Source organism: Arvicanthis niloticus, chromosome 21 (genome assembly GCF_011762505.2).
Source record: "Arvicanthis niloticus isolate mArvNil1 chromosome 21, mArvNil1.pat.X, whole genome shotgun sequence".
In the NCBI taxonomy this organism is placed as follows: Eukaryota; Metazoa; Chordata; class Mammalia; order Rodentia; family Muridae; genus Arvicanthis; species Arvicanthis niloticus.
The window spans coordinates 19,477,766-19,505,636 of NC_047678.1; the positions used below are offsets into that span (position 1 = coordinate 19,477,766).

Genomic DNA, 27,871 nt, shown 5'->3' on the forward strand with positions numbered 1-27,871 from the left:
TTAATCGATTTATGGTCTTAATTGGTAAACAATTATATATCAAATAAGCTCATATTAGGAGGTGTTTATAGCTAGTACATAAAAAATAAAAAAATAAAAATCATCTATTAGGAAAGGATTCCTCAGCCAAGAAAAGTAGTGCATGCCTCTAATATCTGTACTCATGAGGCTGAGGCAGGGGGATAGCAATTTTAATCTGTCTGTCTGTTTGAGATAGGGACTCACTATGTATCCCTGGCTGGCCTGTAAGTTACTGTGTTGACCAGTCTGGCCTCTACCTCACAGAGTGCCGCATTAAAGAAATGCATGATCACACTCAGTGAACAGCAATTCCAAGACCTCAGCTGGTCTACACAGTGAGACAGAAACCTATCTGGGCCATTACAGAAGATCATGTATTGGCAAATTTTTCAAATTACCTGAGGTAAAGAAATAATGATTTCTTACCATTAATTGAAGACCAATACTTGTATAAAATAAAAATAAGCCAACAGTAAAGAAAGGGGCATGAAATGCAGGCCCTTGGGTGTGGAGGCAAGAACGCATAGCTGGAGCTGCATCAACGTTCAGCCTTCAGTCCTGCACAGATCTTATTCTCAAGCCCCGAACTTACCAGCTCATGAACTAAATACTGAAAGTGATGCCTTAGAATATACTTACATGTTAACACCCAGAACAAAGATAGAGTTAAGGCTTCATACTAGAAACCTATGAGTTACCTTTTCCTATAAGAACTCCAATTTTTGAATCCAATTTTTCTGCTGGGTCACAGCTTCTATTCACTAGTTTGAGAACTGGAAGAAAAGGTCTGACATCACAAAGCCTTCGTGTTTCATCTTCAAGTTCCTCATATACAGCAGTTTGATTCACACATGCAAACATATAGGAGTCAATGTCCATAAGGAGGTTAAACATTGGGTAGTTGTGAACTTGCTTCCATAACATCTGCAGGGAAATAGAGTCAGACATTATCTGGAATCCTGGCACGCACAGAGATACATATACAATGATGCCCACTGCCAGTCTGCAAAAGTCAAAGTTCACGAGGCTAGACACAACTCAGCAATCGCCAACACTGGCTGAGAGAGGGGGTACACCTTTAATGCCAGCACTTGGGAAGCAAAGATGTGGATTTCTGTGAGTTTAAGACCAGCCTAGCTAGTTTTCAGAGTGAATTCCTGGACAGCCAGAGTTGTTACACAGACACCTACCTAGAAAAAAACAAAAAGGGAAAAAAGAGAAAGAACACTGGCTGCTCTTTCAGGAGCAGCGGGGTTCAATCATCAGTACCACACTCAGTTCATAACATCTCAAACTCCAGTCCCTGGGGAGGCAAGCCCCTCTTCTGACCTCTGCAGATACTGCAAGCATGCCACTCACAGACATGCATGCAGGCAAAACACCCATACACATAAAATAAATTAATACTTGCAAAAGGTCAACTCCTAGAGAAGCTAAATGTTTAGTAGTAAGGACCAGATAATTGATTTACAGGTAATGAAAGCTAATGAAAACAGAAATAAAACCCAACTTGGGAATTTATGCCACAAAGATTAGTGGTTCTCTTTTTGTTGGGTGGGGATATAATTTTATATGTGGACAGGATCTCAAATGGTAGCTCAGGCTGTCCTGGAACTCACTATATATATAGGCCAGTTGGCCTCAAACTTTCAGTAACCTATTTCATCCTCCCCAGTGCCTGGTCTACAGAGTGAGTTCCAGGACAGCCAGGGCTACACAGAGAAACCTTGTCTCAAAAAAAAAAAACCAAAAAAAAACCAAAAAAAAACCCAAAAAAACAAAACAAAACAAAACAAAACAAAAAAAGAAAGAAATAAAGAAAGAAAGAAAAAAAAAAGAAAAATCAAATGTTACATACTTTGCATTGCTATGTTGTCCTGTGCTATTTGAACTCACTAAGAAACTGGCTCTGAAAGCTGGATTGTTCCTTCCCCTATTTCAGACTCAAACCTGTTTGCCTCAAAAGTAACTTCTAGAGCCTTGTCTAGGGATGGGACTGGTCACCTAATTCAAAGCCAAACAGCCCAAGAAGAGAAAACGCCATGATCTTGAGAACAGGCAGAAGATGCCTCGTTCCTCGGGTTACCCTTGAGGGGTAGGCAGTGAGAATGGGAGTCAGAAATTCAGCTGTGGGAAGCTCCTCCATCAGAACTTCAGCTGACTGCCTCGACTTCTCCAGTTGGTTCCTGCCTGATGTTTGTATGCCTTTATTTGATGGTGTTTTGCTATCTATCTTACTTGTTATTTGTTCTTTTACTTTTGTTTGCTATGTTTATGCTTAATAAACTCATTGATTCAAAACCAATAGTATAGCTATTATAGATAATTCTCTTGCCAATACAAAACAGTAAATTAAAATAGGTTATATAGGGAATTGTTGTACATTCCTGGGTAATATAACACAGCACACAAAATATGCAAAGAAAATTGCCTATGAAGATTAAGAACCAATGATATTTAACATACCTAAATATAGCTTTGAATAAAAAACAAAACAAGGAAACAAAGTTGAACATTGTGTGGTAGAATGGGGCTATAACTCTAGCACGAGAGGCAGAGTCAAGAGGATCAGGAAATCAAGGTTAGCCTCTGTTGTATACAAGTTCAAAGTCAGTCTGAACTCTAGAAGAAAATCTAAAAATGTCTAAATTGTAAATCTTAATGTCATACATATTTCTTAATTTAAAAAAAGAACTGGAGAATATCAATGATTAAGTCAATCTCAGGCAAGATTAGATGTCCTACTTGTCACTGGTGACGAAAAACAGAGAAAACTGGTAAGGATACACCCTTTCATTTCTAGTACTTGAGTGGAGACGGGAGGAACAGTCCAAGTCACCCTCAACTACACAGTAAACAGAGATCAGCCTGGGGTACAAGAGACTGTATCAAAACAAAACAGCCAGCTTTAATCCTAGCACTGGGAGGTGGGGGTCTCTGGGAGTGTGTGACAAGCAGAGCTGTATAATAGAGAGACACTGTCTCAAACAAAAAACAAAACAAACAAAAAAGAACAAATGAATAGAAACTCTCAGTAGCAATGTAGTAGCTAAATTCTGTATTTTCTTTTTACTTTAGAAATTACAAATTTAGAATTCTCTCTATCAATACTTATAAAATGTATCTTACAACTTTTCTAATTATTATACAACTTTCAATTTATTCGTGGTTTAATCATATAATTTAATGAGAATTTTTTTAATGTCTATGGTTTAGCTGTAGTTCCTGGTGAACTTCCTTCATGCTTAGTAGTCTTGTAATAAATACACTGTAGGAAGTAGGTAAGGTGGCTCCATGGATAAAGGCGATTGATGCCAAATCTGATGGACCGGATGATGGAAGTGAGAAAACCAACTCCTGTGAGCTGTCCTGTGATCTGCACACATGCACACCACCACTATCACCACCCCACATACACACAAACTCACACAAAAACACACCCACATAAATACATGTTTAAAAAAAAAAAAACAAAACAAATGCAGCTCTCTGACAGGGCCTTGGAGCAGTCAGCAATGCTTGCTGTGAGGCTTACTTATCAAGTGTTTTATTTTAAACTAGCAATGAACCAGGTTTAAGGACCCAGAGTGCATGACCCTGGGCAGGGCCTCACGCCTCTCCCAAGGCATTTCCTCAAAATCTTAAACAACTATTAATTGTGTTTACAGTAAAGATGTGTTCACTTCCTGCATCCCTGAGATCTAGCCTTTCCCTTATCAACTGTAATCCTGCCATGTGTACCCTTCCTCCCCCAGAACCCATCTGGTGATCTCATTTAGATTCTTTATCCACCATTAAAAGAACCCTCCAAACCCAAAGCTGTATGTGTGATTGACTGCTGTTAAAAAAAAAAAAAAAAGTATCAGAACAGTATTCTCATCTTCAAGAAGCCCACAAGCAGCCTTGCCAAGCATGGTAGCTCATGCCTTTAATCCCAGCTCTTAGGAACCAGAAGGAAGCAGATCTCTGTGGCATTCAAAGCCAGCCTATTCTATACAGAAAGCTCCAGGCCAGCCAAGACTACATAGTGAAACTTCTATCTTAGAGTGAAGTCTTTATTAAATCCCAACTCTGGGATAGGACAAATGGTTCAGTGAATTAAAAGGACACAGATCACCATATCTAATGACCCTTGTTGGGTCCCCCAAAAACCCACATGGTAGAGGGAAAGAACCAACACCTACAAATTATCCCCTAGGACCAGAGCTTGATTCCTAGCACCCACTTATTAGTTCACAATATGTATAACTAGTTTCAAGGGATCTGATATCCTCTTCTGGCTACCATGGGCACTGCACATGTGGTGCACAGAAATACATGCAGGCAATCATACACATGAAATTCCTTGGGTTGCTTCATGTGGGGAGCTGTGCCTGTCCCCTCATCCTCATTAGCACTTCAAAGGCCAAGGGAAGCAGTCAGCTATGAGCTCTAAACCAGTCTGGGCCAGAGTAAAATTCTGTTGGAGGGGGGAAGGGGGAAGTCATCATGTGTCAGTTAATTTTTAGTGACAATTCTTTCCCCAGCTCATGACAAGGGTGTTGGGTGTGGGGGAAAAGTCACAAAGAAGAAAGAAGTGTGACAAGCTGAGTTACAGCAGGAAGGGCTCAACTGTCCTACCCTTCCACAACAGGGTCCACAGGTAACCCAGGCTGGCCTCTGAAATACTATGCAGGCAAGGCCAACCTCCAATACCTCATCCTCCTGTTTCCACTTCCCACCCTTCACTTCTCCAACTAAAGGCTGGGATTATATAACATGCCACCATGACTCGTGCCCACCTTAACACAACTGTTACATGTGGATTGAAAACAAAGGTGGTACAATAAGCATGTTTACATAAAAAACAGAACATATCAAAAATTTTAAGATGCAATGGCCTAAAATTTAAATGTCTCTCTGCTTTACCAATGATTTACACAAGTAACATTTTCTATAATATCTTTTCCAGTAAGTTATACAGAAAGTAGCTAAATCCTGAGAAATTCTAACTATAAACATACCTGTTTAATATAAGATATGGTAGCTTCCCGAGGTACTTCCAACTGGATATAAATCCCAGTGGGCAGAAGGAAATCGACAGATATGGAGCCATCAGATGCAATCTGTGAATCCACTGCCCAGATGTCAAGGATGTCTGCCATAGCAGGAGGCATTATAGGGTGGAAGCACATTCATAACCTCAGGGCCCTGGAATCAAGTAAAGCAGAAAAATGAGCCATTAGTCAACTCTTACAGTAAAGCACAACAATACAGGCATGCTGGAGCATCCTCACAGCCCTAAGCTAGTCGAGATACTGAGGCAGAAGAATCAGTTGAGCCCAACACTGAAGCCTAGCAAGCAGCAAAGCACAGCAAAACTACAAGAAAATGGAAAACTACCTACCTAGAATTAGTTCTTTAAAAAAGACTTTTATTTTATGTGTATATGTGAGTATCTGAGTGTATATGTGCACTATGTATATGCACAGTGCCTACAGAGGCTTAAAGGGTCAGATTCCCTGGAGTAGTTACAGATTATTTCTAGCTGTTTGGATTGGGTGCTAGAAACAAAATGCAGGCTTCCTGCAAGAGCAGAAAATTGTCTCAAACCTCTGATTCATATTCAGCTCCTACAATTAGCTCTTAATTTCAATATAGACAATAATGAAGAAAGTAATGGGGTGGAGTATGTCAGGACAACTGACAGTGCCCATCAGGCCAAAAGCATACAATGTGGAGTTTGAGTTTAATCATGAGTACTGCACTGGGGACTGGGGACTGGGGACTGGGGACTGGGGACTGGGGACTGGGGACTGGGGACTGGGGAGAGGGAGGGGGGAGAGGGGCGGAGGGGAGGAGGGGAAGTAGGGAGAGGGGGAGAGGGGGGAGAAAGGAAGGGGGGAGGAGAGGGGGAGAGGTGGAGAGAGGGGGAGAGGAGGGAAAGGAGGGAGAGGAGGGAGAGGGGAGGAGAGGGGGAGAGGGGAGAGGGGAGAGAAGGGAGAGAAGGGAGGAAAGGGGAGAATGGGGGAGATGGGAGAGGGGACAGACGGGGGAGAGGGGAGAGGGGGAGAGGGGGTAAGGGGAGGGGGAGGAGAGAGGGGGAGGAGAGGGGGGAGGAGAGAGGGGGGAGAGGGGAAGAGGGGGTAGAGGGGGTAGAGGGGGTAGAGGGGGTAGAGGGGGTAGAGGGGGTAGAGGGGGTAGAGGGGGTAGAGAGGGTAGAGGGGTTAGAGGGGAGAAAGGGGAGAGAGAGGAGAGAGGAGAGAGAGGGGAGGGAGACAGGGGAGGGAGACAGGGGAGGGAGAGAGGAGAGAGAAAGGGGAAAGAGAGGGGAGAGAGAGGGGAGAGAGAGGGGAGAGAGGGGAGAGGGGAGAGTAGAGAAAAGGGAGAGTAGGGGAGAGAGAAGAAGGAAGGGAGGGAGGGAGGGAGGGAGGGAGGGAGGGAAGAAAGAAGGAAATAAATGTATTTATTATGGTGGGGAGTGCCTGCCAGACATGCATAAAGTTCTGAGTTCAAGGCCCAGCACTGCACCTCCCATTGCTGCCACTAAATTGAAAGTAAAACATTTTGCTCTTCTTTGCCTTGTCATCCTTCTTCCACGAAGAGCAAGCACTACGTGCAGAGCCAAGCCTATGAGTTTCAGGTCAGGAAGAGTCTTAAGAGTAATATATAATATACTCTCCTCGTTTTAAAGGTAAGAAAACTAAAGCCCAGACACCAGAGACATCCCTATCCAGGAAAACGGAGATGGGAGCAGGAAGGGTAGTGTTTTATTTTTCAAAGCAATTAGCCATGTTTCCCTTGTCTCCTTTAAAGGAAATGTTCTGCACAGGGCTACCAAGGTTTCAAGATCTTAGGTCATTGTATCTTAAGTATGAAAGCGTAAGATCTAACACTGAGAATAAGAAATATTTTTAAGTATGACATGACTTCTCATGGAAGCTTTAGGGATACAGAACACGGCAGGGACAACTGGCCCCACTGAACCCTCAGTCGGGAATTACAGAACGTAAGCCGTGACTGTTCACAGAAAGAGGAACTTCCCCAGGAACATGCCAGCTAAGCCACTAAACTACTTCTTTAAATCAGGAAACAAGGAGAAACCAACACACGTGAACACATGTGAACAAGTACAACTGAAACCACTCTGAAAAATAATAGAAGAAACTCTGAAAGAGAATAGAAAGAAAATTAAAGGGTATTTTATTTTCTACTTCCATGATAAAGTACAAAGAACGGTGAGTCCATTGTTCTATGTGTGACTTGAAGGATGCCCACTCAGCCTTCCAGGTTCTGTTGTCTTGGAACAAAAAGATGGTGGAGGAGCATGTGGATAGTAATAGAAATTGTTTCTAAGAGAAAAAGGCCCCCAGAGAATGGAACCGCTCTAGAAGCCAGGAAAAGAAACTAACAGTAGGGTCCCACGGCTCTCCGCAGGTCATTTAGACATAGCTAGCACCCACCTTCTCCACTTCTGGAGGTTGTGAGCCTTTTCCCTTAAGCATACTATTTTAAACCTGTATCCCTGGTGGTGCAAGATTTCCTGTCTTCCTCTGACAACTGGATTCTTTCCATTATCCTCTCTGTGTGCCCTACTCTCCAGCCACTGGAAGGCACCATACACACTGTCTGCTGGGCTGCAGCCTGTGGGCTTCCTTCAGATGTGATTTAAGTGATGGCTGCTACTAGGACTCCTTCCCATTCCATGGCTTACTCTGCTCCGCAGGAATCAGCCTTGCTTAAAAACTAAGTGAGTTTGTTACTTTGTTTTACCAATATGGTTTCACTTTGTAGCCTAGGCTAGCCTCAAACTTGCTATAGCCCTCCTACTACCGAGGATTACATATAATAACTACCATGCATTTCATTTTAAAAAGATTTTTACTTAAAGCATTGTAATGCTATGAAAGATCTCTCTAATCTTTAAAAATTTTTCATGTGTACATACACAAAATGTAAAACAGAAAGTAAATTTATTATGAAGTTAAAAGTCTAAGTTTAGGGCTGGAGAGATGGCTCAGTGGTTAAGATCACTGACTGCTCTTCCAGAAGTCCTGAGTTCAATTCCCACCAACTACATGGTGGCTCACAACCATCTGTAATGGGATCCAATGCCCTCTTCTGGTGTGTCTGAAGACAGTAACAGTGTACTCACATACATAAAATAAATAATTCTTTTTTTAAAAAAAAAAGTTTAATTTTATACAAGTCTTTAAACACGTATTTGAGTTTTTAATTCTATGATTACCACTTTTGTTTTGTATTGACACTAGGTCTCTCTACATAGCCCTGGCTGTCCTGGAACTCACAGAGATCTGCCCACCCGTAGCCCTCTTATGATGAACCCCTTGTCCCTTGTCCCCAACAAGACTGTCTTAGACAGGCACTGCAGTTAGAGCAGCGTTTCTTGGGGATGTTTCGTTTCTCAGGTAACCATCTGGTAATGGGATGCTGTGAGTCTCGGCAAGGGCATTTTTACTTCATTTACCACAGTTTTCTTTCACTGATCTGAATTTCACTGCTACTGCTGTGTTGTTATCATTCCTTTGGGATCAAGGGCTGGAGTGTCACTCTGCAGCAGAGCAGTAGTGTTCACTGTGGATTAACACTTCAAAATCAGTTCAAACAAGAGGCCAGAATTACAAGACAGCAAGAGGGCTCAGCAGAGCAAGGAATTTGCTGTGCAAGCATGGCGACCTGAGCTTGTTCCCAAAACCCGAGTGACAGTGGAAAGAGTCTACTCATGCGCACTGTCAATACCCACACGCACAGTAAAGAAAGGCCAAATGAGGGTGTACTTTAAAATTAAATTCCTCCTGACCAAAACAAACACAATTTCCATAACTGCTTTACTAGTGCTTAGACCCCAGGGTGGTGCTGATGCAAATGCTCAGAGGGAATGAAAGGGGGCTGCTACAGACTCTTCCTCCCATCCCCAGGGCACTGCAGAGGCAGAGGCAGAGAGGCAGAGAGGCGGAGAGGCAGAGGAGAGGCAGAGGAGAGGCAGAGGAGAGGCAGAGGAGAGGCAGAGGAGAGGCAGAGGAGAGGCAGAGGAGAGGCAGAGGAGAGGCAGAGGAGAGGCAGAGGAGAGGCAGAGGAGAGGCAGAGGAGAGGCAGAGGAGAGGCAGAGGAGAGGCAGAGGCAGAGGCAGAGGCAGAGGCAGAGGCAGAGGCAGAGGCAGAGGCAGAGGGAGGCAGGTGGATCTCTGTGAGCTTGAGGCCAGCCTGCTCTATAAAGCAAGTCCAGGCCAGGGCTACACAGAGAAACCCTGTCTCAGAGAAAACAAGGGAGGGAGGGAGGGTAGGAGATGGAAGGGGGGGGGCAAAAAGCAGAGCTTGGCTTGGTGGTGCAGCTTTGAGTTCTAGCACCTGGGAGGCAGATATAGGTGGATCTCTGTGAGTTCAAGGCCAGCCTGAACTACATAAAGACCTGTCTCAGAAAAAACGACAACAACAACAACAAAAAAAATCCTACATATTGAGTTTTTAATTCTATGATTATCACTTTGGGTTGGGTTGGGTTGGGTTGGGTTGGGTTGGGTTTGACACTAGGTCTCTCTACACAGTCCTGGCTGTCCTGGAACTCACAAAGATCTGCTCACCTCTGCCTCCCAAGATTAGAGATGTATGCCACCATGACGAGCTGGTTATATGGGACAAAACAACCCCAAAAGGCTAGAATAAGTATAAAGAAAAGTATAAAAAAGGAAACTACCCAGAGGTTTCAGTGTCTATCTAAGTGCTGGGTGGTTTCTGTTCCTTACTCCACAGGCTGTGTCTAACAGGCTCTTGGTGGGCTCTTTTGAATGATAGCAAAATTTCCAAGGATTTCTGGTTCTTTTTTTTTAATTATTATTATTATTATCTTTTTAATCATTCATTTTACATCCTACTCACTGGCCCCCTCGCAATCAGCCCTTCCCATAATCATTCACCCACCCCCCCTTCCCCTTCTCCTCTGGGCAGGTGGGAGCCCCCCTGGGTATACCCCCACCATGGTTCTTACTCGTAAGTATCATGACAGTCGGCAAAGACTCTGTGCAGCAGAAGATACTCACACGTAAGTGCTGTGGGAGTGAGTCATGCGCCAACTGTACACGTGTGTGGCAGTGCTAGTGAGTAACCATCCGCCTCACATCTAGGCACTGAACCAGGGCCAGCCAGCCATCTGGACGGCAAACAGCAACAGGGGAAGAATTTTAAATAGCTTCAGCTGTGGGAAAGGCTCTACTACGGCTCTGGACCCCTTAACTATCTGTCTGCTGTCGTTTTGAACATAAGTGACAATACATACAATGTAAAAGAGCATGCCACCCACACTGGCTTTATCCACAGCCATGACAGGACTGACTGTTCTTTAGTATACAGTTTAACTTTGGTTGGCACAGGATTTATCTGCTTTAATTGTGCCCTTGGTGACCAATTTTCCTTTTAAGATATCTGGCCATGAATAACAAAATGAGTTTTGTGAGTAGTTTTGTTTTTCCTTTATGATTGACAGCAAAAATAGAGTAGGGAACTAAAAATAATAAAGAGGTGTCTGTCACTGGAGTCTCCGTGTGCTCTGTTCTCTTCAGAGGACACAGTAAGCTCATTTAGAGGAAGGCACCAAGCAGAGGGGAGGAGAGAGGCTAGGGACACAGCTCAGAGGCCAAAGGCCTACCTAGCAAGATAAGGTCCTGAGTTCAATTAGTATTCACTAAATAGTCACTCTGTTAAAGAAAGGCACACTGCACAGTGGATTGAGGAAAGATAAGATCTAAAAAATAAAACACTGGGACTGGAGGTGGCTCAGTGGTTAAGAGCACTGGCTGTTCTTCGAGAGGACCTGGGTTTAATTTCTAGCACCCACATGGTGACAGCTGACAACCATGTTGCTCCATTCCCTGGGATCTAATGCCCTCTTCTGGCCTCTGTGGGCACTATACACATATGGTAACCGCAACATTTATCCACACATATAAAAAATAAAATTTAAAAATAAGGCACCAAGCAGTCTGCATCTCGCCTGCACCAGAGCACTTATGTCTGCTAAGTGGTGAAGCGCGAGTCTGTTCCACCTCTATGGGACAGCATTCCTTATATGAAGGAAGCATGGAAAAGTAGCTATAGCTGAAATGGCTCATTGCAGGGATGTCCACTCAACTACAGGAGCCTCAACCACAAGGATCAGGGTGGCTACTGGGAAGGACTATAGAGCATTTGCTTGAACTTCCCAAGGAGGTGAATGATAAGGTGAAGTAGAAGGACTGTTAGGAGCAAGCATGGTAGGTCAGTGGAGGTACAGTCCTCCAAAGGAATCAGTGTAGTCTGCATGGAACCGAGAGTCAGTCAGAGTCAGTCAGTCTCTGTCTCTCTGTCTCTCTGTCTCCCTCTATCTCTCTTTCTCCCTCCCTCCCTCCCTCCCTCCCTCCCTCCCTCTTGCCTCCACCCTCATGTATGCATGTGTGTGCGTGTGCATATAAGTGTGTGTGGCTGTGCATAGCATTAATCCCAGCATTCCAGAGGCAGAGGCAGGCACGAGGCCAGCCTTGCCTGCACAGTGAATTCCAGACAAGATGGGGCTACATAGTGAGACTCAGTGTCAAAAACTAAAATATAAGTAAGTAAATAAAGAATAAACAAATAAGCAAGTAAATAAATAAACTGAACAGTTATGATTCCTAAAGAACAGACTACTTAAACAGTTTTTTTTTTTTTTTGGTTTTTTGGTTTTTTCAAGACAGGGTTTCTCTGTGTAGCCCTGGCTGTCCTGGACTCACTCTGTAGACCAGGCTGGTCTTGAACTCAGAAATCCGCCTGCCTCTGTCTCCCAAGTGCTGGGATTAAAGGCGTGCGACACCATCGCCCGGCCAACAAGTTCTTAACTTAATAGTTCAAAACCAGCTATGGTACTAATATGTTTGCCAACTTGCACAAATTCATAACCTCAGAACTATTACAGGTAATAATTTCCATTTGCTATAGAATCATAATTAAGCCTTGTTTCCATATTTTCTTTTTAGACAGTGTGCTTTCCTGGCTCACTGGCTTTCCTCAAACTGCCAGTTTGAGGCTCAGCCCCCTGAGTACTGGGATTACAGGATGGTCTGCCATGCCTGGCTCCATGAGAAAGCCTGCATCTAGGATCTGGAGAAAGCTAGTGAATTTCAGAAGCCTGACTGTGGTAACAGAGCTAGTAAGGACCACTTGTTACAACCTGAGTTTCTGCAACAAGGAATATGGGTGGAACCTGTAAGGAATACCATGGGATGTGGAAGGAGATGCTGGAAAACACTCGGCCTTCATCACTAAGGAAAAGCTCACTGCTATAAATCTTGAGAATATGGATTCTTAAATATCCTTTCCCTCACTTTTTAAATTGTGTTTGTTTTGTGTGAGCAGATGGGGGAAGAGCAGACATGTACATTACATCACATATGTAACAGAGGTGAACCTATGAGAGTTGATTTTCTCCCTCCCATGTTGGTCCCAGGGATCAAACTCAGGTTCTCAGGCTTCTTTCACCTACTGAGCCGCCTCACCACCCCTGAAGTATGGATTCTGTATCTTAAATTTTAAAACTGAGGCCTATGGTAGTGCGTACCTTTAATCCAAATATTGGGGGTGGGGGAGGGGAACAGGAGGACGGGACACCTCACAGGACAGAGACTGAGGCCTAAGAAATAAGGTAACTACACCAATGTCACTGTGACAGATTTGGAATTGCGCTGTGCCATCAGGTAAACCATACATTCCAGCTTCCTGTGCAGTCAGTGCTATATACGAAGGTCTCTCCGCTGGAATGAGTGGAAATGCCTGTGCCAACCTCAGATCAGGGATCTGCAGGATGAGGACCTGCGACATCTCATTCTCCTTACAACAGTGACAAACAGCAACCACAGGGTGGAAGAAAGAGATCACTCTGTACCAATAACGGCTTTGTAAATGAAAGCACAAGCAGAGTCTATTGCATTTGAGTCATTATTCATTTTCAGCCTGTTACAACTGATCTTCACTAGTCAAATACACATAATTGCAAGGCTATAATTAAAACTCAGTATCATTAGTCACAGGTAGTTCAATATCAATTTTTTTCCTTCTCTGTTCAAACAGGAAACAGAACCCTGAGTTAGAGTGACAAGAGTGCCTCCATGAAGCCAGCAAGGCCCTCACTTCAGACTTTCTCTCTGCTAATTATTTTGCACACTGCTTTTAGAGCCCCCACTGCCCATGGAAACCAGCATAGCAATGGCTCTCCCCCTTTTAGCACCTTCTGAGAATTCCTGTTTTCATAAATAGCTGCAGAGGTACAATGAATACGAATCTGACTTAAGGCTGACATGAAACTAGGCAGAGAGAAAGGGCATTAGAAGCTCTGCGCATTCTAAGAAATGCAAGACCCTTAAGATTGGAACTCAGGAAGCCGGAGAACGGGCGCAGAATGTCAGCGAGAGGCCGAGTACATGGTGTTCCCCTTAATGTACATGATTAAATAAAGTATGGTTTAGGAGTAGGGATATAGCTTAATCAAAACCCTAACTTCAATTGGTCATGAGCCAAAGCTCACAATTTATACTACTGACAAGTTCCAGTATGAAAGAGATATATAAAAAATGAATCCAACATAAAAATCACAACAAGCAGAAATTTACAAAAGCCCAAATAACCCAAAAGCATATAGGTAAGAATGCTTAATGTAATTATTCACCAAAGAAATGAAGATTAAAACCGCAATCAAGCTAGCATGGGAAGGGGGAGTGTGTCTGAGTGAGCAAAGCTACAGTGTCAGTCTCAAAATAAAAACAAAGAAACAAAACCCTCTGATATTCACAGATCACTGTTAGCAGGTGAACAAACTCTAATCTTTTCTAAACAGAACATCAAAAGCTCCACTGTTCTTTATTCTATGACACCCTTACCCAAGAATATCAGGGGTACATGAACATTTAAGCTAAAATTTTTCATAATAACCAAAAGAAGTCTCAACTCAATCATACATTAATAGAGTAAGAAATTGTACTAAACTTTTTACAATATGGAATCATAATTAAATACAACTATATACACTACCATTAATGAATCTCATAAACACTGTTAATAAAAACAAAAAGGGCCAGGCATGGGAGCTCACATCGGTATCCACAGTAATCAGTGGGCAGAGACAGAAGAATTGCTACTCAGTTTCAGGCCAGTTTGAAATAATGAGACACTGTCTCGATTTTTAAAAAGTAGGGGTAGGGGGAGGAGAAAATAGCAAAAAGACACATACCATGAGACTGAATTTACTTAACTATAAATAACAGTTAAAATATGATTAGAGACAAGCATAGTGACTCAGAAGGCTGAGAAGGGACTGTCACTGCTAGTTCTAAACCACAAGTAAGTTCCAGGCCAGCCCAGTTACAAAGTAGGACACTGTCTCAAAAACAAACAAACAACAACAAAATGAAATCAAAACCACTGGAAATGCTGATACATACCAGTACTCAGGAGGCAGAAGCAGGTGGATCTCTGAGTTTAAGGATAGCGCAGTCCACAGCCAGCTGAGGCTACACAGTTGAGACTGTCTCCAAAAACAGAAAAAGAACAGAAGGGGAGGGAAGGAGTGAGAAAGGGAGGGAAGAAGGGAGAAAGGAAGGAAAAATTATTTAGAGATGTAAAGACCATCAAGATCATAAAGATATAAAAACTACTAAGGATATTAAGCAAAGTTCAGTAAAATGTCTCTTGCAAAAGGGAGGAAGCCGAGGCCGTGCTAACACTGTCCAGGGTAAGGGAGGAAGCCGAGGCCGTGCTAACACTGTCCAGGGTAGGTGCTCATGGGTGTATATGGAGCCCGAGGCAAAGTCTTTTCCCATTGTTCTTCATCAAATTCACTGAGTCAGGGTCTCTCCAGCTGTACCAAAGTTCACAGTATGGCTAGTGTAGCTAGCCAGCTTACTCAGGGATCCTATCTCCACCTTCCAAGTGTGGGAGTCACAGTCAAGCTGAGTGAGAGGTTCGCCCAGCATTTACTGGTTTCTAGGGTCTCGTTTGCTGTTTGCACAGTGAGCATTTTAAATGCTAAGCCTGGGCTAGAGAGATGGTTAATAACACTGACTGCCCTTCCAAAGGTCCTGAGTTCAATTCCCAGCAACCACATGCTGGCTCACACCCATCTGTAAAGGGATCCGGTGCTCTCTTTTGGTGTGTCTGAAGAGAGCAAAATAAATAAATAAATAAATAAATAAATAAATAAATAAATCTTTTTTAAAAATTAAATGCTAAGCCCCTTCCCCTTTTGTGCATGCATATTTTGTCAAGTGACAGCAAATGCAAGGTGTGGCATGAAGAGCCATGTGATGGGAACTCATTCTCTAGTCGCTCAGCCTGTGGGCTGGATGTTGGTGTAGCTGCACTGTTCACGCTAAGCTCCCACAATCCACCTTTCCAGCTGCTTGTCATAACTTTTGTCTTCACCTCCACATTTTAAGGCAGAAGACACATTAAGGACTACAGCAAGGCTTTGTATCCTGCTAACTGCTGCTCATAACACTATTAACAGTACTTGAGCTCCTATATGGTTCTGGGTTCACAATATCACATACACAAAGTCTGGATTACAGAGCACTTCATATTAGAAGACTCAATCTATACAAAATTACACATAAAATAGATCCTACATATTATGCATAAAACCAGTAAACTTCTGGGGCTGAAAAGATGTCTCCCTGGATAAGAGCACTTCCTAAATAATTAGGAGGCTGGAGTTCAGATCGCAGCACCCATGCAACAAGTTAGGCACTACTGTGTACCAGTACCTCAGCTCTTCAGAGGCAGGTGTGAAGGACTGCCGGTGCGGTGGCTTCCAGGCTAGCTGCGAAAAAGTGAGCTGAGGTTCAGGATAAGGCTATGCTTCAGATGAACAGGTGAAGACTGGTAAGAGGAGATCCAAAGTCATCTTCTGGCTGGCATGTGTGCAGACGGGCTTACAGACTCCCATACATGTGTTCACACACACAGTTGGACAAGACACACACATAATATTAAAAAAAAAAAAAAAAAAAAAAAAAAAAAAAAAAAAAAAAAAAAACACCTCCTTGAGGCTGGCAAGATGGTTCAACAGTTAAGAGCACGTCTTTTTATAGAGGACCCAGGCTCAATTCCCAGCACCTACATGGCAGCTAACAACTGGCTATAACTCCAGTTTCAGGGAATTCCACACCCTTTGACCAGGCACACATGTGGCGCACAGACCATACATGAAAACAAATTGATCATACATAGAAAATAAAATAAATCTAAAACAAACCAACCTGGACTGGTGACATGATTCTGCAGGCAAAAGTGTAAAGGTGAAGTAGCAGTAGCAGGTAAAGATAACCATAGTTAGACCTCCAAAATCCATATAAAGGTGGAAGGAGGGGACCAACTGAACAAATTGTCCTCTGAATAATGAATGCTCGCTCTCTCGCGCTCTCTCTCTCTCTCTCTCTCTCTCTCTCTCTCACACACACACACACACACCAATAATAATGATAATAGTTTTAAGACTCTCTTACCCTAAGCTTTCACATAAACATATATATGTAATAGCATGACCATTTGATACCCTCTTCCCTAGAACACTAGACTAAGAACAAGGCAGCCATTTATACTGCCCTTTGTCCACTACTTCCTCTATCGTGTGGTTATCAAAAGACTAAATGAGATTCTGGCAACATAAAATAAAACAGTTTTGAAAGGTCATGCTATGCAGACAGTCCCAGCTTTCATAGTATCCTTACTGTCTATGGCAGACTACATGACGATCTGACCAGTTATGTTCCAAGTAAAAGCAAAACACACATTGCCATTGCACTGTCAAACAACCAGAACTACAGACACTCAATATCTTTATGAACATCATTTCCAACTGCATAAACATCCAGTGCCTATTAATGAAAAGGGTCCTTGAGCAATGAAACAGAACTGCAGGCACAACACCAGCTTCCCCAGACTCCGGCAGGCAAGCTGAGACTTGACCACTCTGTTGACCAGTTTATAAAAAACATAACCTATTAAATTAACACAGATCTATGCCAGGCTTGGTAGTTACCTGCCTATAATCATAGCGCTTAAAAGGCTAAGACAGGAGGTTCGTATCTGAAAAAACCCAAATCATGGTAATCCCAACACTTGGAGGGAGGTAGAGTCAGAAAGATCAGGAATTCAAAGTCAGTCTCAGATACAGTCAGAAAGATCAGGAATTCAAAGTCAGCCTCAGATACAGTCAGAAAGATCAGGAATTCAAAGTCAGTCTCAGATACAGTCAGAAAGATCAGGAATTCAAAGTCAGCCTCAGATACAGTCAGAAAGATCAGGAATTCAAAGTCAGTCTCAGATACAGTCAGAAAGATCAGGAATTCAAAGTCAGTCTCAGATACAGTCAGAAAGATCAGGAATTCAAAGTCAGCCTCAGATACAGAAAGAGTTAGAGACCAGACTATGCTACATTAGACCCTGTCTCAATAAACAAAAAATAAACCACAAAAAGAAACCAAAACAACTTTAAATATGACATTTACCAAGGAAAAGCCTAAAAGCTACATTCCACTGCAGGTGCCCTTAGTGGTGGGCCGTGTGCTTAGCATGTGTGAGATACTGGATTAAAAATTAGCCCTGCTCATGGGCACCGTGGTATACATGTCTCATTGCAGCACTCTGGAAGCTGAGGCAGAAAAACAGCCCTGGGTTGAGGCCAGCCTAGGGTACAAAATGAGCCCGTACCGCAAATGAATAATCCAACCCACATTGATCATTCTTCCCTTCCACTCCTGGTATTCCCCCCTCCACTTTCATATCATGTGTTTTATTACTCTCCCTGACTCACTCTGATCATTCTTCAAAATTTCCCTAATTTGATTGCTTCAAAAACCTGTCAGCCAGGCATAAACGGTACACAATTTTAACCCCAGCACTCAGAAGGCAGAGACAGATTTCTTTGAGTGTGAAGCCAGTCTAGTCTAAGCTAGTTTCAGACCATTAAAACTACAGCAAGAGTGAGACTCTGCCTCAAAAACAAACCAAACAAACAGATAAATGGGGCTAGAGAGATGACTCTGTGGTCAAGAGCACCAGCTACTCTTACAGAGGACCCAGGCTTAATTTCCAGCATCTACGTAGCAGCTTACAACTCCAGCTCCATGGGATCTGATGCCCTCTCCTGGCCTTCATAGGCAACAAGCATGCAAGTGGTGCACAGGTGTGCATGCGTGCAAAACACCTATACACACAAAATAAAAGGTTAGTAGAGTTAGGACTGTGTGGTGGAGCCCTCCCCACACCTCACGCCCCAGTACCGTCATACACCAAGAAAGGGCAGTGAATCAGTAAAAACTGTCCAGCTTCTGAAATGTCCAAACTTGGAGACTAGACAAAGAGCTCAGAGGTTAAGATCACTTGCTGCTCTTCCAGAGGACCCAAGTCCAATTCCCAACCGATATACCTCACAGCTGGCTATAACTCCAACACCAGAGGACCTGACACCTTTTTCTGGCCTTGGAAAATACTGCACACACAATGGACATACATTCAGATAAAACACTCATACATGTAAAAAAGATTTTTTTTAAATGGTCAAACTTATAGGTTAATAACAGCAGTCTGCTTTGCTTTTGTTATCTGAGCTAGGAATGGCATTGTGCTCTCAGTAATGCTATCACCTGATAAATCTTTATTTAAACCAATAATAAGCCAGGCACACCAATGCACCTGCCTTTAATCCCAGTGCTTGGAAGGCAGAGGTAGGTGCAGCTCTGTGAGTCTGAGGCTAGCCTGGTCTACAAAGCGAGTTCAGGAACAGAGAGCAACCCTGTCTCCGAAAACCAACAACAATGATAAAAATCGCCTTCCCTCAGTGTAGTGCCTCACTACTGTGAGCCCAGTGCTCTGGAGACCAGTAGAGTTCACATTCTAGGCTAGCCTGTGCTTCACAGTCAATTTCAGAGCAGCTTGGGCTAAAATATCAAACAGAAGCAAGCAAGCAAGCACACAAACAACCCCTCTGAATTAAGCAACCCTAAATCTCAGTCTACATTAAAGTGAGGCTTAGGGACCCAAAATACAAACCATGTCTCAAGAGATTAGAAAAAATTTAGAAGCTAACCAATATTCATACTTCTATATTCAACTTTGTAAAAGACTAATAAAATCTACAAAATTGGAGACTTACCTCAAAATACTAGCCCCCATTTCAGTCTTCTAGGAATATATGACATAACTTATTTTTAAATGTGAAGTATTCATGGAAGACCTTTTCAGATTAGAAGATGTACTGCAAAATAAATGGTTGAAGACAGAAAGTATTAATCAAAATAGACAGTGTTAAACGTTTACTACCTTTGTGTTACCTGACTGTTTATAGTCACACACGGTTTAATACATTGGCTGAAAGATCTACCAAGGTTAAAAACTTACTATGTTTAGGATCTATGTTCCAATGTTCTCAGCTTTGGGACATTTACTAGTTTACATATTCAAGATCAAATCTAAGTAAATCATTTATAGACTATAGAATAAAATAAAAATGCAAGAACCCTCAAGCCAGCCAGGGATATATAGTAAAGCCCTGTCTCACAAATTAAAAATTAAAAGCAACAACAAAATGTAAGACCATTTTCTCAAGACAGTTCTACAAGGAACTATGTCTGAACCCACAGCAAAGCATAGAGAACAAGAACACAGACTGAGCAGAGTCCACCCGTCTGTGCCTATTCTGCTGGCCCATGACCACCACAGCTCCAGAGGCCTTGGACAGTCATCTCACGGCAGAAGGAAGCTTAACCACCATGGCATCATGAGGTGTCTTCTGACCACTGAGAGAAGGCGACAATGACACTTATGCTTGACAAAGACGTCAAGGCCAACCAAGCACCAGATCAAACAAGATGTGAAAGCTGTGTTCACACTGAGAGCAACCAGGTCGACACCCTGAGTTCAGCCTAATGGAGGAAGGCAGCATCCATTCAACTGGCTCCTGACTAGGATTCTCTGGACACTGTCACAGCTGTGATACTGCAGTCCAACTGGCTAATTCTAAATGTAAATCTCTTATCTCTATAAGAATGTTTAGTGCTAGAGAAAAAAATTTTAATATTGCTCTTCCAGAGAACCCGAAAAGTTTGAGTCCCAGTACCAACACCAGGCAGCTAACTCCAGCTTTGGGGAAATCAAACACCTCTGGCCTCTGCAGGCACCTGCATTCATATGCAGGTACCTAACGACAAGAGAAAATCTAACTGAAAATAAAATCTAAAAATTTTTAGTAAGTAAACCAGGCATGGTGTCTCACACCTCTAAGCCTATAACCCAGGAGGCAGGAGGAGATATATCTCTGTGAGTCTGAGGCCAGTAAGGGCTACAGATTCCAGACCTAGTCTCAAATTGAATGAATCAATGAATGATACAGCACTACTCATTCAAAAATTAAGAAGTTCAAGACAGAGATGGCTTAGCATTAGATTAAGCACAGCCCCTCCTCAGGTAAGGAGCCTGTGTAACTACGCACACGGCATGCCCATGGCGTCAGACACACACAAGACATTAATTCAAGGTTTGGTGGCTTATGTCTTTAATCCCAGTACCTCAAGGCAGAGATAATCAAATCTCTGAATTTGAGGCCAGCCTGGTCTACACAGTGAGAACCTGTCTTTAAAAACAACAACAACAACAAACCCACTGACTCTATTAAGTCTATTAAGTGGACAAGTATTATTTGCCCAGCCTGGTACAATACATCTGTAATCGTAGGACTTAAAAGGTAGAGGCAAGGGAATTATGATTTCAACATCATCCTCAATTACATAGTGAATCTGGAACCAGTCTGAGCTACATGAGACCCTATGCCAAAAAAACCAACAAGTCAGATTGACCCAGCGCCCCCCTAGGAAAATCCCCCAGCCCCTACCAACTGGCTATTCACCTCCGCAGTCATTTTACAATCTGTAATACATTCCCAGGGCTGGCCTTGACTCCTCTAGCTCAGTCTTCCTGCCTCAACATCCCAAGTGCCTCCCAACCTTGGCTTCCACATTTTCTTTCCATACTCTCCCTTCCTCTCGGTTTTCTAAAGCAGTGTCTCACGTAGCCTACAATGACTTTGAACTCCTCACATACACACATCTGAATAAAAATGAGGATGTACACATACAAACAGTCCCAGGTCCCTCTTACTTTTGTCTAGTTTAGCATGTGAGATGTCGCCTGCTTACTACAATGAGCTAAAATTCACCTATTGTTAAACACAGGAAGCTGGGAATAAGATTTTTACAAAATTCTCTAGAACTCAGTGTGTGTGTGTGTGTGTGTGTGTGTGTGTGTGTGTGTGTGTGTGTGGTGTGTGTATGTGTGTATGTGTATTAATGCATGTGTATACATACACATACATATGTACAAAAATAAAATGTTCTTATCTTATTATGCTCATTGGTGTTTTAAAGGCCATGAATATCTGTGTGAGGGTGTCAGAAGCCCTGGGACTGGAGTTACAGACAGGTGTGAGGTGCCATGTTGGTGCTGGGAACTGAACCAGGGTCCTCTAGAAGAACAACCAGTGCTCTTAACCAGGCAGCCATCTCTCCAACCTCTAGAACCCAGTTTCTTAAACTGGGGGTTATGGCCCCATACAAGCTTTTTCTGAGGCAACAGTAAAATGTTTATGAACATGGAACCACCAAATATTAATTGGAAATGACCTAATGGATCCCTGCACTTCTGCAGCTTGTGCTGCGCTGCATCAGGAGACTGCCGCAACCTTGGCTCTTTCTAAAAGCAGCAAGAGCGCTGTGCAATGCACTGGCTGTCAACAGGCCACCTCAAGCGTCTCAGCTCCTGCAGCTATTGCATGTTATGAATTCTTCCCCATACATACAAGGCTTCTGCTCTTGTGAGCTAACAATTTAATCATGGAAAGCAAACACGCTTGGTTATTATTCCCTACTGTTACTCCTCAGCATGTAAGTACTGATTTAGTGTATCTTTAGATTGTGTTAAAATGCTATTTTGCTAACACACGCCTTTAATCTCAGCACTGAGAGGCAGAGGCAGGTGGATCTGAGTTTGAGACTAGTCTGGTCTACACAGAGAGTTCCAGGACAGTCCTGTTTTAAAAAACAAAACTTCTATTTAGGTAACTATCACTATCAGGATACATTTTTCAGATATCAAGGGGGAGGGGGTAATTTTTAAGGTCATTTTTTGAGTTGCTGACTCGGGTTTCATAAAAAAAAAATGGCTACACAGATTTTTGATTTGGGATTAGATCATGATTTTCAATAACTTTTGAAGTGGCCCTGTACATACTTCTGACATTAAAAATTAGCAAGCACATCTATCTGTTAGTATGAATTTTCATTTTATCTTTAATACATGAGAAAAATAACTATATACCAAGTAATTATTTTAAAATAAACTTACTACTATCAATAACTCTTTGATTTGTAGAACTATTTTATATGTTTATATACTAGAGGCCACACAAAAGTGTCTTGGATAAAAAGAAGTCCAAAGAGGAAGATCAAGCAGCACACTCTATGCTGAATAAAAGGGGTTAGTAGTCAGAGGAGCAAGAAGCCAGAGGTGGTGGCCACAGCTATAGCCTCGGCCCTCAGGAGGCTGAGGCTCAAGTGGTGGTGTGAGACCTAGGAGATAGAAGGAGCCCTATTTCAAAATTAGAGACAAATTTAGGATCCAAGAAACTTGTTTATAATATAGGTTCTATCAATTGATATTTACTGAATTGTAATTAAAATTTTAGTATTTACCTTAACTGCTAAACACAGAGTTAAAAGCCTGCTGTCCTGCCATGCAAGAGGCAGGAAGAGGGTCATTGCAAGCCTGAGGACAGCCCGGTCTACAAAGCAAGTTCCAGGCCCACCATGGTTACAATGAGATCCTGTCTTAAAATGTTATTAATTTTTTCTTGCTCTATTTTGTTGTCCTACCCAGGGCCTTGAATACAGCAATTAAGAACTCTACTATTGGGTTGCACTCCCTGCTCCATTAAAATTACTTTTAGTAATTAATAGCTTAATCCTTTTAGTAAGTAATATTATCTTAATAAAACATTCATATAAAAATAATAAACCCAAATTTTTACATTACAACTTTTTTGGCCAAACATGGTTATATACACGTTTAATCCCAGAATTTAGGAGGCAGAGACAGATCTCTGAGTTTGATACTAGCCTGGTCTACACATAGGGAATTACGGACCAAGCAGGATCTCATAGTAAGACTGTCTTAACAACAGAAACTGTTTGTGAGGGTTTTTCTAACAGGGTTTCACGTGCCCTGGGCTGGCCTCGACTCCAGGGATCAACTCCTGAGCCTCTGGCCTCCACCACCCAAGTTCTAGAGTTGCAGGCAGGCTCCACCATGCTTGGCTAAAACTTTTTTATTTTTATGTACTTATGTGTTGTTTTGCCTGAATGTATGTGTACCAGGTATGTGCCCAGTGCCAAGGAGATCAGAAGAGGGTGTGAGAATCCCCCAAATCTGGAGTTACAGGCTGTTGTGAGCTGCCATGTGAGCACTGGGAATCAAATCCAGGTATTCTGGAAGACAAACCGGTGCTATTAACCACTGAACAATCCCTCCAGCCCATAAAACATTTTTTAAGGTAGGGTCTCACTACGTAAACCAAGCTTGCCTTGAATTTAAGGACACACCTATTTCTGCCTCCAGAGTGATGGTATTTAAGGTGTGCATGCACTAGCATGTACCACACCCAGTCTACTGTCTCTCTCGAATCTTCAAGTTCGCACCCCTAATGCTTCACACAGCATAAACACATCCTCTCAATAAAAGTTCCATGAAGAAGTTTATACAGGAAAAAACTCACATGCTCTAATGGTAAAAGTGTATGTGGATGAAGCAGACACTCCCACAACCAATTCTTTAGCTAACAGAAATGTATAAAAGAAAACTCATGATAAATTGACAACGATGCCAGCTGTAGAATAAAGAATACATTCAGACCTGGCTTGACACAGTAGATCAGACCTTCAAAGTTCTGCCCTACGGCAGCAAGGAAAGCTGACCCCGAAAGGCAACAACTCTGAACACCCACAGCTCTAGTCCTCTGACGGAAAAAGCATCCACCTCTGCCCAGAAACAATTGCACCACTGTTCTTAAGGGGTGGGAGAAGGCTGAGATGAGGCAGGGAAAAGCCCAGCAACTGGAGACTAAGAGAACACAAGTATATCTGGAGTCGGTGAAATAAACTCATGAGTACTTGAAAATGTCATCAAAGCATAGTAATAAACAGGGCTGGCCGGGCAGTGGTGGCGCACACCTTTAATCCCAGCACTTGGGAGGCAGAGGCAGGCGGATTTCTGAGTTCGAGGCCAGCTTGGTTGGTCTACAGAGTGAGTTCCAGGACAACCAGGGCTACACAGAGAAACCCTGTCTTGAAAAACCAAAAATAAAATAAATAAATAAAATAAACGGGCTAGTGTGTAAGACAGTGGAGGAGGCAGACATGACACCTGAGTGACTGACCACTGCCACTAAAAATAAATAAAATAAATTAATGTTAAAAATTGGGAATGGGGATCTACCACAGTGGCAGAGTGTGTGGAGGCGCATGCTGCTCCATTCTCAGTAACACGCACAAACACCAAAATAAATAAATCTACCTTAGGACCTTAATGATCAACCAATATACCTATATTTGCTAAATATCTGAACAGTCATTCCAAGGAAAGTATATCATTTACAGAAAGGGCCTGGGAGATTGGAGCAAGGTGCCACAGCGGCCAGGAGAGCCACGAGCACAGGCGCTGCGTCTTCAGCATGGCCGCCGGCTTCCTCTACACCTCTATTCTCTACTGTAAAACGAAGCTCTAAATACAGCAACTGTAAGTTTTAAATTCATGTACCAAGAAGGCCTCAACCCCTTGGAACGATATCCTAATCAGTCAACTCACCATCAGAGCACGTCGCGTTGGAAAGGCATCCACTGTGGTTAGATCAGTCACACACAGGGTGCTACTGCTCCCACAGCTTCTTTAGTACATCTAGTCACCTAGTTAATGTCTGTGTACACAGAAACATTCGAATTTTTTCTCCTTTGTGCATACAAGTGAGCTAGTACCTTGAGCAAATGAAACAGATAATCAGAAGGAAATCTTAATTTCTGGGCTGGAGAGATGGTGTGGTTAAGAGGACCTGTGTGAAACCATGAGAACCAGACACATACAAATAAGTAAAATCTAAACAAAAAAAAAAAAAAAACAAAAACAAAAAAACAACCAGGGGCTGGAGAGACAGCTCTGTGGTTAAGAGAGCACTGGCTGCTCTTCCAGAGGTCCAAAGTTCAATTCCCAGCAACCACATGGTGGCTCACAACCATCTGTAATGAGATCCGATGCCCTCTTCTGGTGTGTCTGAAGATAGCGACAGTGTGCTCACATACGTACAATAAATAAATCTTTAAAAAAAAAAAAAAAACACTTAATTTCTGCTGGGGTTCGTGTTACATACTTAAGAACAAATCACTTGGGATACAGAATTGGAAGAACAGGAAGTTTAACACTACCCTGGGCTGCAGAATGTGGTCATGTCTTAAAAACACAAAACCAAACATTTCTGCAGTTATTTCTTCCAAAGCAGGGGTTTTCAACCTTCCTAATGCTGTGACCCTTTAATATAGTTCCTCATGCTGTGGTGACACCCACCATCAATTATTTCATTGTCACTTCATAACTGCAATTTTGCTGTTATGAATTATAATGTAAATATTTGATATTCAATTGAGAGCCACTGTTCCAAGATATGCTGTAAGCAGCCTTTAGAAGACCTCCTACGAATAAAGAAGATAGGCAGGACAGGCACACTTTCAACCCCAACATTTAGAAGGTGGAAGCAGGAGAATCAGGAACTCAGAGTAAATCTCAGCAGGAAGAAAAAAAAATCTAACAATGCAAGTGTTTGCTTTGTTGTTCTTTTGGTCTCTCTGTATAGCCCTAGCTGTCCTGGAGCTCACTCTGTAGGCCAGGCTGGCCTTGAACTCACAGAAATCTGCCTGCCTCTGCTTCCAGAGTCCTTGGATTAAAGGCAAGCACCAGCATCACTCAGTGATCTGTCTTTTAAAGTAAATGGTTTACCAATTACATTTCAGGGCCTGTCTACTGTATTTCATTGGTTCATCTATTCAACAAATCTGTTTCCTTCCTCTATGCTCAGAGACTAAGGATAGAGGATTACCCCAAGTTCCAGGACAGCCTATGCTACAGTGAGACATTGACTTTCAAAACAAATCAAATTTCAGACCTGAGGTTCTAACTCAGTGGTAGCACGTTTGCCTAACATGCATGAAGCCCTAGGTTTAGAACAAGCACAGTCACGGTGATGTTGGTGAAGACGGCGATGGCCTGGTGTTGGAAGAACAGCAGACCAGTCTGGACTACATGCCCAGCTACCTGGGGCAGGAGAACAGAAAATCAGACAGACCTAGAGTAAAAACCTGCCTCTCATGGGGCTAGATAGATGGCTCAGAGGTTAAGAGCACTAGTTCCTCTTCCAGAGAACCCAGGATCAATTCCCAACACCCATTTGGCAGCTCCCAACCACCTGTAACTCCAAAACCTTCTTCTGGCCTCCATAGGCAAAAGGCACACATGTGATACAGACACAGATGCAGGCAACACACTCATACACTTAAATACTTTTTAATTTGACTCTCAGAGCTGGAGAGATAGCTCAGCAATTAATTAAGAACACTGCCCTTCTGTTGAACCTGAGTCTGACTCCCAGCACCTGCATGGCAGGCAGGCAGGCAGGCAGGCAGGCAGGCAGGCAGGCAGGCAGGCAGGCAGGCAGGCAGGCAGGCAGGCAGGCAGGCAGCTCACCACTGTCTGTAACTCCAATCCCAGGGAATCCAAGGCCCTCTTCTAGCTTCCTTGGTTACCAGGCACACAAGTGATCCACAGACACACATACAGGCAAAACATCCATACACAGGCTGGAGAGATGAGCCAGTGATTAAGAGCACCAGCTTCTCTACTGGAGGTCCCAGGTTCAATTCCCAATCCCACAAGGCAGCTAGCTCACAACTGTCTCAATGTAACTCCAATTTCAGGGGATCCTACGCACAGACATACATGCAGGCAAAACACCTGTGCAAATGAAATAAAAATAAATGACAAAAAGCCATATACATAAAACAATATTTTTTCTTACATCTGACTCTACTATCAAAAACTTTGCTCGGTTTGACATGTAACTTCCTGCAATTCCAGTTTCCTCAGTGGTGATGTCATTAATACCTTCATTAGAGAGTTGTTATAAAAATTACAGAAAGCACTTAGCACAGCCTGACATGTAAGTAAACATCCAATAAACATTTGTTATTGTGAGTCTCCCTCGTCCCATCTACAGTAGGAGACTTGGGAGTTTTTCTAATATGCTCTACACACAGACACAGCTTTAGGAGGCAAAGGTCCTAAGAGGAAGCTTGTGCGAGCATAGTAACATCAGTAATGCCAGCCAACAGAAGCAGAGGCAGGAGGAGCAGGGGAGGGGAGGCTCAGCAGCAGTTAAGAGGCCAGCCAGCCTAAACTATTTGAGATGTTGTCTCTAAAACAAAAACAAAATACAGGTCAGTGACTCACTTGGTAGCTTGCTTAGCACTCCGGAGGCCCTGGGCTCAGTCATCAGCACTCACTAGGCAAGTGCTATTGCAATCTCGGGACTACAGAGATTATTAAAGGGAAAATGCTCAAAGTTCAGCCAGCCTGGGCCACACAGAGTAGTAGCTAGGTCTGCCAGGTCTACATAGCAAGACTGTCTCCAAACACCACCACTACCACACCACCACCACCACCTCACTCCGTCTAGTGGTCAGTGTGCATGAGGCCTTGGGTTCATA

At 42.9% G+C, this 27,871-nt stretch overlaps 1 protein-coding gene across 6 annotated transcripts in view; it reads right to left on the bottom strand.

The window, feature by feature from the left end:
• Nucleotides 1–27,871, bottom strand: part of Pik3cb (phosphatidylinositol-4,5-bisphosphate 3-kinase catalytic subunit beta) — a 103,242-nt gene that overhangs the window by 66,732 nt on the left and 8,639 nt on the right. The window contains exons 2-5 of one of the 6 annotated variants that reach the window (XM_076917577.1): nt 19,174–19,275; nt 10,058–10,167; nt 5,025–5,211; nt 720–945 (exon numbers count right to left, since the gene is read on the bottom strand). In XM_076917577.1, coding sequence (XP_076773692.1) covers nt 720–945; nt 5,025–5,195 — 397 coding nt within the window. In that variant the 5' untranslated portion in view covers nt 5,196–5,211; nt 10,058–10,167; nt 19,174–19,275. Of the gene's footprint in view, nt 1–719; nt 946–5,024; nt 5,212–10,057; nt 10,168–14,461; nt 14,520–15,781; nt 15,897–19,173; nt 19,276–27,871 lie in introns of those variants that run through there. The other 5 variants (XM_076917580.1, XM_076917579.1, XM_034484069.2 and 2 more) reach the window with 5 other exon arrangements.